General features: G+C 35.8%; 3 protein-coding genes across 4 annotated transcripts in view; 2 read left to right on the top strand and 1 right to left on the bottom strand.

Annotated features, from left to right (window-relative positions):
• Nucleotides 1-3,596: 3,596 nt before the first annotated feature.
• On the bottom strand, nt 3,597-6,935 carry LOC107738241 (retinol-binding protein 1-like). The gene is made up of 4 exons (XM_016549961.1): nt 6,811-6,935; nt 6,373-6,551; nt 5,384-5,485; nt 3,597-3,816 (listed from the first exon to the last, which is right to left on the bottom strand). Exons 1-4 carry the CDS (start codon nt 6,884-6,886, stop codon nt 3,757-3,759), a joined length of 417 nt encoding a protein of 138 aa, XP_016405447.1. The 5' UTR covers nt 6,887-6,935; the 3' UTR covers nt 3,597-3,756.
• A 3,880-nt stretch (nt 6,936-10,815) lies between these two features.
• On the top strand, nt 10,816-12,604 carry rbp2b (retinol binding protein 2b, cellular). The gene is made up of 4 exons (XM_016549934.1): nt 10,816-11,002; nt 11,165-11,365; nt 12,110-12,153; nt 12,349-12,604. Exons 1-4 carry the CDS (start codon nt 10,930-10,932, stop codon nt 12,400-12,402), a joined length of 372 nt encoding a protein of 123 aa, XP_016405420.1. The 5' UTR covers nt 10,816-10,929; the 3' UTR covers nt 12,403-12,604.
• Nucleotides 12,605-13,259: 655 nt separating this feature from the next.
• The window catches only part of copb2 (COPI coat complex subunit beta 2), a 9,898-nt gene continuing 5,253 nt past the window's right edge, over nt 13,260-17,904 (top strand). For both annotated transcript variants that reach the window (XM_016549809.1, XM_016549810.1), the window contains exons 1-9: nt 13,260-13,438; nt 14,154-14,291; nt 14,409-14,495; nt 14,671-14,797; nt 15,306-15,454; nt 15,541-15,687; nt 15,783-15,882; nt 15,996-16,138; nt 16,556-16,755. In XM_016549809.1, coding sequence (XP_016405295.1) covers nt 13,436-13,438; nt 14,154-14,291; nt 14,409-14,495; nt 14,671-14,797; nt 15,306-15,454; nt 15,541-15,687; nt 15,783-15,882; nt 15,996-16,138; nt 16,556-16,755 — 1,094 coding nt within the window. In that variant the 5' untranslated portion in view covers nt 13,260-13,435. The remainder of the gene's footprint in view (nt 13,439-14,153; nt 14,292-14,408; nt 14,496-14,670; nt 14,798-15,305; nt 15,455-15,540; nt 15,688-15,782; nt 15,883-15,995; nt 16,139-16,555; nt 16,756-17,904) is intronic.

The following is a 17,904-nucleotide window of genomic DNA, read 5'->3' on the forward strand; positions in this document are numbered from 1 at the left end:
TATACCTCTCTGTGCTTCCAACCATATTATCCATGCATTATGATTCAAGCTGGATGATAAATAAAGTCTACAAATGAGTTAATTGAGATTAATTAGTCAAGACGGTATGTGTGCCAGAGTAAAGGTCATGTGAGCAAAAAGCATTTTCTACTCTAAAAACATTAGGCTTAAAAAACAAAGATAGATTTCAGCTGTGTTGTCTTAAATCACAAATTAATATCACTCTCTTCAAGATGCGCTGAGAATTTTTGACTTCTAATTTACATGTCAGCTGAGAAATGTCTTTTCAGTTCATTTAATCTAAAAGTTTATGTAGCAGAAGAACGGTGTAAATCCATGAGAATAATGTAACGATCGTCTCCTATCATAAATCTATATGTCCCAATTTCTTGTGATTTGAGCTTTGAGGGTTGGTTATATGCATGGGTTTTGCACATTGTGGGAGTGTTTTTCCCAATATAGTTGTACTGAGCAGCACATGTGTGATGGTAATGAAGCTTATCCGATTAATAGGGTGGTAAATAAAATGCGGTGCTGACAGCCAGAGAGATGCACGACAGACAGGAGCAGGAGGGTGATCAGGCATCAGGTCTCCTCTAAAAACACATTTTCAGGACACAAAAAAATTGCATTTATTTCACAATACCTGCTGATGATACTGGCTACTATATACTATAATGAACTGGAAACCATGAATTCTCGCTTAATTTATAAAACGCTTTGTTCTGACGCTCAGTTCAAAGTTTTGTTCACTGATTCGTTCTTGGTTGATTCTGGCGACCATTGTTTTGAATGAATTGAATCATTCACTTACCCGATTCTCTGAGTCGTCTAAATTCTCAAATTAAAGGTAGGGTCACAGTGACTGTCGTAACCGACGAAAAAAATCATGTAGTCTGAACCGGGCTTAACCTGCGATAGGAAGAGAGATGGCGTTGGTGGAGGATTGAATGCAATGCTGTCAGATTACCTCAAGTCTCATTCAGCGGTGACAATACAGTATGAAGCCATAATGATAAAATAATAGCGCCTTTCACTCTTGCTGGAATGTGCTGATGACTTATCATATCTGCGCAAACAGGGTGCGCAGAGGTATGCAAATACATATTTTGACAGGCAGGTAGGATAGCCTATCATAATGTTCGGACCGTACATTTTGATTGGACGAACATTTTATGGTCCTACGCCTTCCACAGATGATATAAATACATATAAATAAATTTAGTCCACTTAGTGATTACTATCGGGATGTGAAGAGACTTTCAACCAACATAACAAAAAAATTTTTTCAACCAAATCACCTACCCTGCCTTTAAAGCATAAAACATAAATAAACAGGTGCTTCCGTAAACATTACAGTGTTAACCCTGTACTGACTTATAAACAGATCTGTCAAAACGGGACACTAATCTAATCTTTTTCTCCCTCCAAAATTACTATTACTGGAGATGTTAATGTTGATTTTGTTAAAACCTGACAAAGATATCACCCAGAATGGAGATAAAAGTATCAAGTACTTTCAAGAACTATGGCATGGCCTTTGTGGTTGGTTTAAGGAAGACCTGGGTCCAGTAGATGGCAGGAAATGTAAGATGAGTGTGCCAACATTTTCCCTTCATGCAATAAGTATAATCAGAAGTATCTATGAATCACACAGTGATGGAGAGATAAAACTGATGAGCCATAAGATATAATGTTTGTCTGCTGATGTTTTCAGTTTTAGGCCTAGAAATATCTCAAATAACTTTTGAGCTTTCTGATTTAATTTCTGTTCACTTTACTTATTTTGTTGTAATCCCCTCATATGTACATGGAATGCAGATGACTACAGAAAGCTGTTTAAAACCACAATGTCAGAAATAGTAAGTGAAAGCGCAAGATTTATCCTTGTTTTAGTAATTCAGATGTTCAATTTTGATGACTGTTAGAAAAAAAAGTTAATGTTTAATGGTTCAGTCTCATAAAAATATAAGACATGCATTAATTTATCTGACTAAAGCATGAGCTGAATAAATGAAAACTGAATTATGTCACAGAAGTCTTACTTAAGCAGTCAACTCGAGCTGTATATTTTATGTTCTTCATTGGCATAAGAGATAAACATTACTAGTAAAATGCTTACTATTATAAACATTCATCCATTACAGTTTCACTGGCGCAACTAGCCTACATAAAACCTTCCTATTAAAAATAAATAATAATAATAATTTGTTAGCTACAATTACAAACAGTAGATTTCACGGTTTGTTAATTTAAACAGCAATGTTTTTTATTCTTTGCATCATTTATTCCCACAGACCACCATCACCTGGGATGAAGACAAGCTTGTGTGTGTACAGAAAAGGCAGAACCTGATTTTACCAAGTGCAGCATGTTCCCAACGAGTGATTGAAGGCAGGGGCTGGGCACTGGATTGAAGGAGATTTCATTTGGTATTTACATTTGACATCTTTTCTTCTACACACACTCCTTTGCCCTCATTCAGCAATTACTTTGTTTTTGGAAACCGTGAGTTAGTGTAAAACATATGGTAACTGATTATATAAATGACATGTGATCACCAATGTGAATTAGGGGCTCATTGTGCAGGGGGCGCCAGGACATTATCATTTCAAGGCTATTGTACTCATTTGAAACATTAACAACAGATGTTCGACCACATCTGTGTGATGTTGTGCTTAATTACCCTAGGTAACCCCTTTGACAAAAGGGTGTGTAAGGTGTTGAAGAATCTGTATTTAGGTACATATCGCCACCTGCTGATGACAAGTGCAATTTATAGAGACAGCAAAAAAGGAACGTGTTTTCAAAAGGACATGGGCGCCTTATGTGAAAGTTATTGATTCAGGTGACCTTTGACCTGAAGGATTTTATAAAAACAAAATTTGTGTTTTGTTTTAGAATTATAATTATGAGTTGTAGGCAAGCAGGTTTTCAAGAAGACTTAAGCCAATGTTGTATAGTTGCGCCCCCTACTGGAAAAGACACAGAAACAACCACCAGAGACAGAGTTAAGTCTATTCATCCTGCTATCATCAGTCTATCTGTTTGCATTTATGCTTGATGTGCCTTTCTAGTCTCCTCATCAGACAATGTTTATTCCAACTGAGCAATTACTTTAGTTAATATTACGCACATCCATTAAATTCATATGTGTGTGTGTGTGTGTGTGTGTGTGGGGGTGGGGTTGTTTAGTGCCCGGGGGGAGGGGTGTTTTAGTGCCCTAGTCACTAAGATTAGCCTCCTGACTGAGAGCTTTACTGCAGTCTAAAAATACTGTACCCACTTTAACATCTGATGGTCTTTCTGGCTGGAGGAGCAGCAACTCGAGTTCTTTTCTTCTCCTCAGAAGCAGGAAGAGGATGAATGAGAGGGGAGATGATATGATGAGGGTCTATACAGCTGCACTGCTGCATCTCTTACAGATAATGCTGACAGATTCAGAAAATGTGTGCGCTGAAATTGTGCTCTTGAAATCACCATTGATGGAATAAAGAAAACGGACAAGAACTGTGCAGATGTTTGTGTTCGTTCAGATAATGCAGAGGTTGTCTGTATGTTTGAACAAACACGTTAGAATAGTGAGCATGCATATTTTTGTGTTCACATTTTATTTTCTTTCACCATACATTGTTTACAATGAAAAAGACATAATAGCTACACTTAAAAATGGCTATTTAACACAGCAGTTACTGTTATTAATAGGCAGAAATGTTCACTTTTTTTCACAGTAGAGTACTTCTTGTTCAAGGCACATCAGTCGAGAACTTGTTTCTTAAAAACCTGTCTACACACCACTCCACAGACTCGCATTTCCTGAAAAATCAATAAAAAACCCTCAATTTAATACAGCTTTTATTTCAAATAGCATTATCAACTACATGAACGTGGAATATTAAAGGGGTCATATGCTGCTATTTTAAAGATCATTATTTTGTGTATTTGGTGTAACAGAATATGTTGACATGCTTTAATGTTCAAAAAACACATTATTTTTCAAATACTGTACATTATTGTAGTTCCTCTATGCCCCGCCTCTCTCAAACACGTCGTTTTCTACAAAGCCCCTCCTTCCGACAAGCACAGTCTGCTCTGATTGGCCAGCTGACCCAGTGCATTGTGATTGGCCGAACACCACAAGCATGCGTCGGAAATGTAACGCCCCTTTCCATAATCGCGAGCTTCAGCTTTAAACATAAATGTAAAGACAGTACATAATGTCCTTAGTTTTACCATCAGTTCAAGCCCGAAAGGGGAACAGAGTCGTGTGACAGACACAGTGATGATACTGGTATGTATTTGCAGTACACAAGCCGTGATTAAGAAAGCTGACTCCACTGTGATGTGACCCTGTCTCTCTCTCACGCACACACACACACGACGCGATACTCTACACGGCGCAAAACTCCGCATTTGAACAGTCAATAGCAAATACTTCAACTATTAAGAAAACATACTTACAGTAGTTGATTCAGAATAAGCTCCAGATTGTCATAACAAAGTCGGAATTGACCCATTTTTTTGCACAGCCAGCCTTGTACTCTTCTAGGTTCACAAAACTGTCTTCCATAAAATGCGTTGCACAAATTCGAACATCTGGGTTATGCTGTTCTGTTGTAAATAAATCTTAACCAATGATTCCTCATTGCATCTACTTTCGGAAGGCCTTTTGCTTTCGCACAAAAACACACAGCGTCTACCTTACATGGCTGCATCAACACTACTGCGGTTCCTGAAACCACGCCTTCTTTCTTTGCATGAACATTTGGGCGGCATTACGCAAATATTTCCACATCGTGACGTAGAGATGTGGGGGCGTGTTTGAATGAGGTGTTTTAGCCCGGTCTGGATCAGCCTTCTCTTTTAGATAGAATAAATAATTTTGTGGGAGACTTTGAGCTTTGTAACTTTGTAGATCTTATACATGCACAAATAGCTACATAACACACTAAATAAAAGGAAAAATAGAAATAGCATCATATGACCCCTTTAATTTGAATTATACTACTGTTTCTTCACAACATTATTGTTTTTGCTGTACATTTGATCAAATAAATTCAGTCTTAGTGAGCTTAAGAGACTTCTTTTAAAAATCTTACAGACTCTGAGCATTTGAATGGTAATGTGACAGTTTTTAGGTAACAGTCACATAGAATGTTGGGTAATAAATGAAGTATTCCAGGCTGTTGTATAATAGTCACTAACTGGATTTCAGCATATACACCATTTAAATACGCTTGTTATTGTAATGCATGACTGCTGCGGTAATGATGTCATCTCATTAATTACACTGTTGACTACACTAACAACAAGAAGCAGCCAAGTGTGAACTTTCATAATCAGAGCATGTCCTCATATGAACCACGTCCTTATACAGACTTACCACATGTAACTCATCTCCTTTCACCCAATGAGTCCAGCCCCTTCCCTCCTTTTCTCCTTTCTGTACACACACCAGTTTGTCTCCCTCCCAGTTTACCGTGGTCTACAAAACAAGGACAAATACATGCTGGTGAGAAAGTTGACGCTGGCACTGACTTGCAATAAACGCAGAGAATAGAAAATCAATTGTGTACAATTTACCAAAAACATTTTTTTTTTAAATTCCCCATTTTTTAACTTGAATGTGCAAGGTTTCCGGTGTCAGTCACTTCCAATACATTTTAGCTGTACATTATTAGTATTACTGTTATTATGGTTTGTAGGCCAAATTTACTATTTATTACTACACATTTTTATTCTTGTTATTTATAGATAGTAGGTAATGAATCAGAAGTCCCGCACATTAACAGGAAAATAGCTTACTTCTGCATTGGCAAAGAGTGAATAGCACATAAATAAAAAAAATAAAAAGTACAACATTTTTGACATTTAACTGCAATAAATGTCATATTGAATACTGAACACAAACACTGCACTAGCATTTCTAAATGGTATATAAAAATTGCATATGATTTTTCCTTTTAAACAATTTTCTGCAAATTTCACAAATTACAACGAAATAGTAAGTAACACATTGAATTAAACAGCATTTTGAAGTAGAAAAACTGAAATGGTATTTTCTCGTATAACACACTCCAATTATCTTTATAAACAACTTTGAAAATAATATTTGACTGTGTATGCGAGTTGACCTAAAGTTCCCGAGCACCAGGTGTTTGCGGCATTAGCCCAAAACCCTCGTGGATTTAAGATTCAATAGGTCATTGTATGTAAATCTCAATCTAATCCTATTTACTGACTCATCCACCACAGTAACCTCGGAAAAGCAGTTCAGATTAGTTTTCCATTTAAAAGCATTTCTGATCTTATATTGTTGTTTTGTTGTAGCCTACTTTAAGCTGTACCTTTATAAATAAGGAGGTCACTTACCATACATTTCCTATCATCTACAGCAACCAAATCCTCCTCAAACTCCTTTCCAACATCAAACTCCATCTGGTAGTTCCTAAAGGTGGTGAGAGTCTTGATATTAAAATGATCACCATTCTGAACAATCTCCTTATCAAAGATGAGATAGCTGGCAATTTTTCTGATGACAACATTCACACCTGTAAGTTGAATACATATAAAATTGGTCAACCATAGCTGTATATGGTACATGAACCAATTTTTGTTTTTCACATAATAGAATCAGGTCTGCCAAAGGTACTAAAACGTATCTCTTGAGTACAAAATACAGACGTATTTCTCTTACTCTGACTGTTTCCAACAGAATATATTCTGTAACATCTCACATACCTTAGCATAGAAAATTTATTTCACATCGGTGTAATGAATAAATAAATGGAAAATGAAGTATCAGCCTACCTAGTGCTTCCATGTATTCATCAATGTTTTCATTACTTGTGATTTTCCAGTATCCATTCATGTCTACGGGAGACATATTTGCTTCGTTTTTGCGTTTGTCCTCTGCACTGATATTTCAAGGTGCAGCACGGCGTCTCAAATCACAGGGCACGTTGTAATCCTAAAGCCAATTAGGGCCTTTGGATTATCTCAAATAGCATTTACACATTTGCACACTTCTGCTGTGGATTTTTTATTTTTTTTTTCATTTTTTTGGACAGGAGCTCTGTCCTCGGGAGCGCATTGCAATGCATGATGCATCTCATGAACTCATGTCAGTCAAAGCATGTGAACAGACAGATTTGTCAGTTTGTAATTGTTTGATTCTCAGTCTGTCAGCAGCACAACAGTCAGTCAAAGCAACAATCACAATGCTGTCAAACAGCTTTTCATGTATGCCTACAGACTCCAGAGAGAGAGAGAGAGAGTGAGAATTGTTCACTGCACAAACAGGAGGTGAAGACCTGTCAGTAATGAGGCCAGTCTTGAGACGTCTTCCTGACTATGAATTACTCTGAAGTGTTTACAGTGAAATGTAAAATAAAAGATACAGAACTGTCATGATGAGCTATTCTTGAGATGTTTACTTTTTGGATCATGGCCTATTCCATCTTCCACAAACCACAAGAGAGCGCTTTTGACAACCGAACCAGTCACAAATAGGGTAGTAGTAATATTGTGACATAAAACTACATTTTAAAGTTACTGTTTGTAATTATTTGTCATTTGTAATATATTTTCCAATGTAATTTATTCCTGTGTTGGCCTAAGCTGAATTTTCAGAAGCCATTATTCTTGTTTTCAGCGTCACATGATGCTTCAGAAATGCTGATATTTCAGCTGAAGAAACATTTCTTATTATTATCAAATATTATCAAATAATTAATTTGCTTAATTTATTTTTATTTTTTTGTAAAAACTGTGATGTATATTGTTTTAGTATTGTTTGATGAATAGAAAGTTTAAAAGCACATATTTGAAATATAATTTTTTTGACAGTATAAATGTCTTTTCTGTCACTTTAGATCAATTAATGGTGTGCTTGCTGAAGAATTATTGAAGAATTATTAATTTATTCTTTCAAGTATTCATTTCTTTCAAAAATGAATGAATGAATCAATCAATCAAAAATCTTACTGACTTCAGCATTTTGAACGGTAGTGTATTTGGACAAATATTTAAGTAATAAATCACCTAAAAATAAAAAATCATGACATGACATACTTTTTATTTATTTATTTAATTTTTTGACAGACAGACATTTTGACAGACAAGGCCATTTGTATGGAAAGATCCATGTCAATTTTTTTCCGAAACATCGTGTTTTTTTGTTTGTTTGTTTGTTCGTTCATGTGGTCAGTTTGAGTTTGAATCTATATCTTTTCCCTGTGATTAAAATAGAGAATGGCCTGCCATATTATAAGAACTAATACCAAAATATTCTTTCTCTGTACTCACATACTCGTCCTACTTTCTCACTGACCTGTTTTATGACACACTGGAAGGAGCATTCAAGATAACGTCTGACTCATAAATATCACGCAAAGTGCTGGAACAGTGGTGACAGAATTAAGTGTAGCCTTTGGGCATTCTGATCTTCTGAACATCAAATGCTGGAAATGGTCCTTGTTCTTCTTGACATATTTCTTTGCTACTTATCTTGTCTTCCATGCTTAACAATAGAGTCCAAATACAGAATTTCTCTGATCACAGGAATGAAGATCAAATACAATGACGTTGTATAACCTCCTACCCACTCGCCCCCTTTTCTGGCAGCAGCATCTCAGTGGGTGATAGATTTATAATATTGTTTATGCACTATGCCAATTATCACTTCAAAACTGACTGTTTCCAAAGTCATAATGAACAGAGAAGAGCAATAATTCATCTTTCTGTAGGTACTAATTAAGTTCTGGTAATTTAGTTTTAACTTTTAGTAGGCTAATTAATCTTGTGTAGAAGACATTGTACATTTGCATGGAAACGACCCTCCTCCCCACTGATTCTTCTAAAACAAGAGAATAAAAAAAATGGTACACTACCATTCAAACGATTAGGGTCAGTAATTTTTTTTATAAGAAATTAATACTTTCATTTAGAAAAGACATAATACATTGATCAAAGGTGATCAAATGTATAATGTTACAAAAGATTTCTATTTCAAATAAATGCTGTTCTCTTGAACTCATCAAAGAATCCTGAAAGAATTCTATCACAGTTCCAAAAAAAAAAAAAAGATTTTTTTTTAATTGCAAGTATAAACATCAATAAACTTCAACAAATAAATATAACATTGGATGACAGTATGAATAAAGAAATAATACGGAAAGACAATAAAGGAAATAAAAAAAAATTTAAAACAAGGAGTACAGAGGTAGTAAATCAAATTATGTAACATTCAACAGATTGTTATACAGTTTCACAAATTTGTTTCACCATAGTTTCACCATTTTTTGTTGTTGTTGTTATAATTAGGTAGTTAAAGTCACAAAGAAAATTATGTAATTTGGGTAATGTTGAAGAAAAATAACATTTATGAATATAAGTCAGACCAAAATTCTTTAACATGGGGGCATTTGAAAAAAAAAAGATGGCCAATAGACTCAATACTGAAATTACAGAAATTACAGTTCAAATGAGCATTACCAAATTTTGATGTAATCTCATTAGTGGGGTATATATTATGCAAAATTTTTAAATGTAATTATTTTACTTTGTTGGGGACACAAAATGTATAAGTTAAGAGCCATGCTTTTTTCCAATTAATCTTATCTATTAAATAATTTAAAAAATAATAATTAAATAAATAAATCCCCTCAGAGTCATTCTTTTTCTTGACTGAAACACATTTCTTATCATTTTATTATTGTCATAAATACTCTTGTCTTCAACCAAAAACGTCTGTTCATTTTTTACAATCACTTCAAATGATAGATGACATTTCATTAAGTGAACAAGACCATTTGGTATAGCTTTTACCATTTTAAGAAATTCCTTATGGACAACAGGGAAATTGTATGAAATCACAGTAAGATTAAACATTCATAATGACCGGTGGACGTAACTAAAAGCTTTAGGTAATGATGTAATCGCGTAACTGCGTCAGCAGGCTCAGGTTTGACACTGAATGCGATTTACAGTAACAAATGAACTGTACATCTGTCATTTTTTTAGTTTTTGGCAACATGAGCAACAACAACCGTTCGCAATGCAACAAATTTGAGTAGAGCTCTGCTTCATTCAAACGAACAGCTGCACCATATGGTGACCAGTGGCAGTGCAGAGATAGTACCAGACAGCATCAGAACACATATAAAACAGCAGCATTGGATACAAACTTGATCACTGCAAAATCTTATTTATACAAGAACATGTTTTAATTCAGATTCTTATAATGCAACATTCTAAGGAGTTCAGAATAACAACAAATTGTCATCCTAACCTAGCCTATAACATTTTTTTTTTTTTTTTCAAATATCACGGTATGCACAGGGAATATTGAACTCAAGACTAAATAGTGAGCCAATTATCCAGAACATTTTAATAGGACAAATGACAAGAATGAACTAAACAGAACAGGAACTAATGCCAATAAAAAGAAACCCAAGAACATTCAAAGTGTCTATTGGCCAGTGGTTATTACACCTGACCCTTCTTACAGTGTAAGTGCTAATCAGAATCAGAATGAGCTTTATTGCCAGGTATGTTTACACATACGAGGAATTTGTTTTAGTGACAGAAGCTCCACAGTGCAACAGAATAACAGTGACAAGACAGGACACAGATAATAAAAAGAATAATATAAAAATATACAAAATAGACAATGTACAAAAAAGCAAAAACACAATATATAATATAGACAATATAGACAATTTTGTATGTAAATGTATTGTTTGTATGGATGTATTGATTTCTTTTTTAGGTGAAGGTGGTCTCTCCTCTCTCATTAGGTCATAGATCTCTCTTATCATTACTCTGCCCTCTCCCCTCATTGTGAATAACAGTTGAGTATAAAAGCTTTGGTGCACCTCCTCACTGGACCTGGCAACGCTCCTGAAGTCCAGAGCTCACCGCACAAACATGCCTGTGGATTTCACTGGAAAATGGGAGCTGGAGTCGAGCGAAAACCTTGAAAATTACCTTAAAGCGCTGGGTAAGCCTGATCAGTTGTCTGTTTTCATAAGTCAACGGAGTAGAAATAAGAGAAATATGTGCCATTTCCTAATTTGGATTATGCCGTTTTATTATGATATTAAAATATGATGTATATATCATGGAAATGACCATGCCAAGTTACAAATATTTACTCTCATAGACATTGACTTTGCCATCCGCAAGATTGCGGCCCACCTTACTCCAATAAAGACCTTTGTCCAGGATGGGGACAACTTTGTGATTAAGACACAGAGTGCCTTCAAGAGCTATGAGCTGAGCTTCGCTGTTGGAGTTGAGAAGGAAGAATTTACTAAGGGATTTGACAACAGGATGCTAAAGGTGAACTATACATATCAGGGCTGTACAGTGCGACATATATGTCGCACGTGCTACAAAATAACTGGTCTGTGCGATGAATAAATTTACCACTGTAGCACGCGTGCGATACAGTTTTGCATGTTCATAACACAGCCGCTTAATAGTGTGAAGTGATTTCGTTGTGCAGACGTTTTATACTTGTGCTACAACTTTTTGGCCTGTGCTACAAAACTTTCAACCTCTGTAGCACCAGTGCTATGTGAAAAAAAAGTTAACGTACAGCCCTGCATATATTTAATAGCTGCGATCCTCTTCTAATGACAATGTTATTTCGCCTGTAGTTACCCCAGCGTTGGCCTGTTGGCCATGATCTCAGTAAGTTTATTCAGTGATGAAACCACAGTAGAACAAATAGTGCACAACATTTGCCCAGAGGAACAAAAATGCTTTGAAGGTCTTCTTTTTTCTTTTTAGTTTCCATCTGAACACAGCTTTATTTTATATAAACAATGCTCCCTGTCAATGATAGAGTACAATACAGCTAATAGCTCTCCTCAATGAAAATGTCTTTTTATATGATGATATACTGTATAATGATAAAAAAAATCTGTTTATTAAATAGTAAACATATAAAAAGAAATCATAAAATTAGTTTATTTTGATTAAAATTGTGTAATAACAGCCCAGTTATTGAGGTGTATATATACAGTGGGTACGGAAAGTATTCAGACCCCCTTAAATTTTTCACTCTTTGTTATATTGCAGCCATTTGCTAAAATCATTTAAGTTAAGGGATGGAAACACTGGATAGAAGATGACAAACTGTATCTGGTGAGCATTCAGTCATTCTATGGATAATAATAACCTGATTAAGGTTAGAATCAACTATCATTTTTAGAAATATTTCTAATTAAGAAGATTAATGATACAAGTATTCCAGCTTACACAATTTTTTCCTGCACAATTCCCGTTTTGCTGTGTACTCACATTGGATACGTCTTGACCTCATGATCATTTCACTTGCAGGAGCTGACATGTGAGGACGCTGTGTGCCAGCAAGTGTACAAAAGAAAAGACTGATTTGTCATGTGATTCAGTTCATGTTGTTCTACTATCAAGTCTATCAAAATCGAGCTGTGTATTAACCCGATTAACACTTTCAACACTTCTGTAGGAGAATGGGTTTTCCTTCTGTCTAAATAAAGATAATGAGATGTTATGACTCATCATTTCTTGTGAATGTAACTTAGTTAAACTTAAAAATAAAAAATAGTTTTCTCTCTCCCTTGCTCACATGCACTAATAAACCTCAATTTAAAAAAAACAAACATATTAATTGATTATTTACATGATTTATATTTTCTTTGTAAGAACAATGTAAGGAGACACATAGCCTATCTAAAGCGATCAAACTTGTTAATTAATTGACTTCTAAAAAAAAATACATATTAATTGATTATATACATGATTTATATTTTCTTTGTAAGAAGAACAATGTAAGAAGAGACACATAGCCTATCTAAAGCGATCAAACTTGTTAATTAATTGACTTCATTATAATAGGTATATTATCTAACTATTATTTTAATAATTATTAGTAATTAGTTTTTTGAATATGCACAGAGATATAATGTAGAAAACAAGCAATTGTGTAATTGTACTTTTGACTCAAGGCTATAGGCTACTGAGATGTAGCCATTGTAACAGATTCCTTGTATGACGACTAGCCCTATTTGTTACGTTTTAATATTTATCATATCTGAATGTTTTAAACATGAGCACTGTATTTTTGGCGTGTTATTCATCATAAGTACACTGAAGGTGCCTTTTTTGGCTTTACAGGTAAGGGTTAAACTCAATTTCACCGCAAGCGCCTATCGCCATGCAGCATCCCTCAAAAAAGCCGAGTTTAACCGAAATTACCCGAAACACTCCGAAGCCGTCCGAGTGTCACGTCAACGCTTCCGACGTCAAGCGCACGGGCTTTGAGGAAGTTCCACGTCACATTTGGCTGCCGTCCGTGCACAAAACTGCAGCCGAAAAACACATCAGACTCTCAGTGGATGATATAAAATACTACAGGTGAAGGAGACCAAAACCAGCAAACACAAACATGGTAAGTGTGATATCAGTATCCGTGTTATTGGCAATATTAGACATTGATATTAGATATTGAGGAAAAATACGCTTTGAGTAATGTTAACGTTAGCTTGCGCTGTTAGCCTTGAAGGCCCTTGGAATGGCCACATAGACAGCTTTATCATTCAGTTAGTCTGTGAATTATTTATTCATTTTTACTCTTATTTTTATAGTTAATACGTCCATTTAAAACCTTACACTTACATATATTATAACTTCATTGCTCACTTAAATGTTGTTATGAAGTGAAATAGTGTGTGCTGGCTAACAGCTGATGATATGAATGTGACTTTAACATTAAGGACTTGTAAATAAGCACTATCGAAATGTGCTGCTGTACGTATATATTCTGTTCAGTAAAATGGTAATTCCTGACATTATCTGGAAGAGGCTTGATTTGTTGTAATTTTGTTGCTTATTAACTGTGCTGAAAAGTTAGCTGCTGTTACAATATCGGACTTTCAACTGGGTGACAAATAGCAATTTTGTTTTTTACTTGTGGGGAAAAACAGTCAAGGTTGAGTGCATAGACTGTATAATACCACTGCTTTCTGTTCCTAAAAAAAGAGAAATTGTGTGCTTTTTGTGTTGACTATTGGCGTTACTACTGTACTTACTACAGTGTAGAATGGATGCTGATTAATATCAACTTGTTTGTAATAGTAATAGTGATTTTGATTCTTCTTTTCTAGCCTCTGAGGCTGGACATCAAGCGCAAACTCACGGCTCGATCTGACCGTGTCAAAAGCGTAGACCTTCATCCGTCCGAGCCATGGATGCTGGCCAGTCTGTACAATGGCAGTGTCTGTGTGTGGAACCATGAAACACAGGTGACTAGCAGACCTTATGTTTTTCAGCATTTGCAATATATTACCATCTTAACATTAGAGATACAGCAGTGTGTGCTGTACGTTTGTCTAATAATGTCTAATAATGATATTTCATAGACTCTGGTTAAGACTTTTGAAGTCTGTGACCTTCCAGTAAGAGCCGCCAAATTTGTTGCCAGGAAAAATTGGGTCATTACTGGTGCTGTAAGTATATACGTGAATAATAATAATATGCACTAGTGTATAATAGCTATTAATACTGTTCTTGAAATGGTGTAATAATAAATAAATGTGTAATAATATATAATAAATAGATAGATACATACATAATAATAGATAAATATGGAACTTTTAATACATTTCCTCCCTTTTTTTGTAGGATGACATGCAAATTCGGGTTTTCAACTATAACACACTAGAGCGAGTACACATGTTTGAGGCCCATTCAGATTATATTCGCTGCATTGCTGTTCATCCCACCCAACCCTACATCCTCACAAGCAGTGGTATGTACAGATTAAATTTGCATCAAGTATTTAAATTGCACATGTACATATATGCATAGATTAATGTGTATAACATATTACACCGCCATTGTTATGGTCCGTAAGATTATTTTTAAAGAAAGTATTATTTTTATTCATCAAGGATGCATTAAATTGATCAAAGTTGACAGTAAAGACATTTATAGTTTTACAAAAGTTTTCTATTTCCAATAAATGCTGTTTTTTTTTTGTTGTTTTTTTGGGCACCAAATCAGCATATTAGAAACTGAAGACTGGAGTAATGGCTACTGAAAAATCGAATTTGCCATTTCTTAGAAAAAAGTTATTTTAAATCATAAGAATATTTCACAACGTTCCTCTTTTTGATTAAATAAATGCAACCTTGGTGAGGATAAGAGACTTATTTTAAAAACATTTAAAAAATCCCCAACCCCAAACATTTAAACTGTGGTGTGTGTATATGTAAAATTTTTTGTGTTTAACACTCATTGGTTCTGTGTATGTTTAGATGACATGTTGATAAAGCTCTGGGACTGGGAGAAGAAATGGTCCTGCAGTCAGGTGTTTGAGGGCCACACACACTACGTCATGCAGATTGTCATCAACCCCAAAGACAACAACCAGTTTGCGAGTGCATCGCTGGATAGAACCATCAAGGTACGTTTGAACACTCATGTGGATAGAGCAAGTTTGAATCTGACTTGTGACATTTCACCTATAATTTCTTCTGTGTTTTGTTTCAGGTTTGGCAGCTGGGCTCTTCCTCTCCTAACTTCACTCTGGAGGGCCATGATAAGGGGGTGAACTGCATTGATTATTACAGTGGAGGAGATAAACCCTACCTCATATCTGGAGCTGATGACAGACTGGTCAAGATTTGGGACTATCAGGTTTGAATGATATTGATAATATTAATATGCTTAATGCAGCAAGTCACTCCTCGCCGTTCATTTACTTATGTTCTGTGTTACCTCTCTCTCTTTAGAATAAGACATGTGTGCAGACGCTCGAGGGTCACGCTCAGAATGTGTCCTGTGTAAACTTCCACCCAGAGCTGCCAATCATCATCACTGGATCAGAGGATGGTGAGTCGTGGCACATAATGTTAAAATGTTATAGATCTTTTAATGATCACTTTTATAAAACTAAACTACCTCATTCCTGATGCAAATGTAACTGTCTTTGTTTTGTTATTCAGGCACGGTTCGTATCTGGCACTCCAGCACTTATCGTTTGGAGAGCACCCTGAACTATGGTATGGAGCGGGTGTGGTGTGTGTCTGGCTTGCGCGGCTCCAACAATGTGGCATTGGGCTATGATGAAGGCAGCATCATTATCAAGGTACTAAAAATAATTCAAAAGTAACACCATGCTGTTTCCTGTCAGTGGTGTAACATATTGGCTGAACCTCTGGGCTGGTAATTGGAAAGTTCAGTCCCTGCAACAAGAGAGCCATCATGTTGCTCCAGGGCCAGGGCTGTCAGCAGGGAGTCGGCAGAGGGTAGAGGATAGATAATGTTACAAACGATTTCTATTTCAAATAAATGCTGTTCTTTTGAACTTTCTATTCAAAGCATTCTGAAAAACAAAAATATTAAGCAGTTTTCTGCTTTTGAACAGTAAGGTATATAGATAGATTTACACGTCATTTCTGTCTACTTAAATGAACATGAACTAATTATCTGAATAGCTTTATATAATGTTATATCTCATGTGGTGAGTTCTCTGTAAGTTAACCGCTTTTTATTTGTGCTTTAGCTCGGTCGTGAGGAACCAGCCATGTCAATGGACACCAGTGGAAAAATCATTTGGGCCAAGCACTCTGAGATTCAGCAGGCTAACCTCAAAGCCATGGGAGATGCTGAGATCAAGGATGGTGAGAGGCTGCCACTGGCAGTGAAAGACATGGGCAGCTGTGAGATCTACCCTCAAACCATCCAGCACAATCCTAATGGAAGGTAAGACCACCACATCTATTAGTGGTTGAACGAATCGTAGTTGATCCGTGATCCGTATGGACCAAGCCCCACGGTTCGGCACGCATGTGTTCTGCAGATTAATTGTGAAATTTAACCATTTGAACAGACGCATATACACATAAAATTATGACAAAATACCGATCTCAACAATCATTCTGGTAAAAGCAGTCGGTTATGTCGTAAGTGAATGAGAACAGCTGAGAAAGAAATCGGATGTGTATCATTATATTGGATCCGTGCATCAGGTCTTAAACGGGCAGCAACCTAATAATACCTGGTGCTGTCATTATGCTCATCAAACAACAAAACACATTTTTGACAAAATATAATATTTTTTTAAATGTTATTTTACATTTAATTGTTACATTTTTGTACCTGAATACTACCGACCTTATTTTATTTGTAACACTCTGTTGTATTTATCTATGCTTGTAATTTGTGTATTTGTTCTTATTTTTACTGGCTGTTCACTTGTCTCTTTAATAATGTTTGAACTTTCTTTGGCTAGAATTTTTTTGCTGTGGTATCGAAGAAGTACCGTATTGTCCCGAATATAAGACGATATTCTTTTCTTGGAAATACATCTGAAAAAACGCGGTCGTAGAAAAAACAAGGTTTGGTTTTTAAAAAGCCTTTTTCCAAAAGGTACATCTGGAAAAAGGGGGGGTCGTCTTATAATCAGGGTCGTCTTATATTCGGGCCAATACGGTACTTATGAAAAGCAAAGTTACATTGAAATTATTTTTTTGTATTTTCTTGCTTATCCGAAAAATGATCTGATCCGTGGCTCAAAAACCGTAATATGATCCGAACCGTAAGATTTGTGATCCGTTGAACCACCAACTTTTATCCTTTAATGCAGCTCATTTACATGTCGCCTGATCCTTGCTGCAATTTAGTAATGGAAACTAGGGCTGTGCAATTAATCGCATGCGATTGTCATGCGCATCTCGTCAGTAAAGCCGGTTCCGTGATTAGTAGTAAATCTCCATCACCTGCTTTCAGATGGAGCGGCATTTACTACACAGAGCCGTAGTTCACTGACAATTAGGCAATATCGCGTTCATAATCGCAGATGAATCGCATTCGATTATGAACGAGATATTGCCTAGCTTGTCAGTGAACTAC

The sequence above is a fragment of the Sinocyclocheilus rhinocerous genome, unplaced genomic scaffold, assembly GCF_001515625.1.
Source record: "Sinocyclocheilus rhinocerous isolate Xijiao unplaced genomic scaffold, SAMN03320098_v1.1 scaffold254, whole genome shotgun sequence".
In the NCBI taxonomy this organism is placed as follows: domain Eukaryota; kingdom Metazoa; phylum Chordata; class Actinopteri; order Cypriniformes; family Cyprinidae; genus Sinocyclocheilus; species Sinocyclocheilus rhinocerous.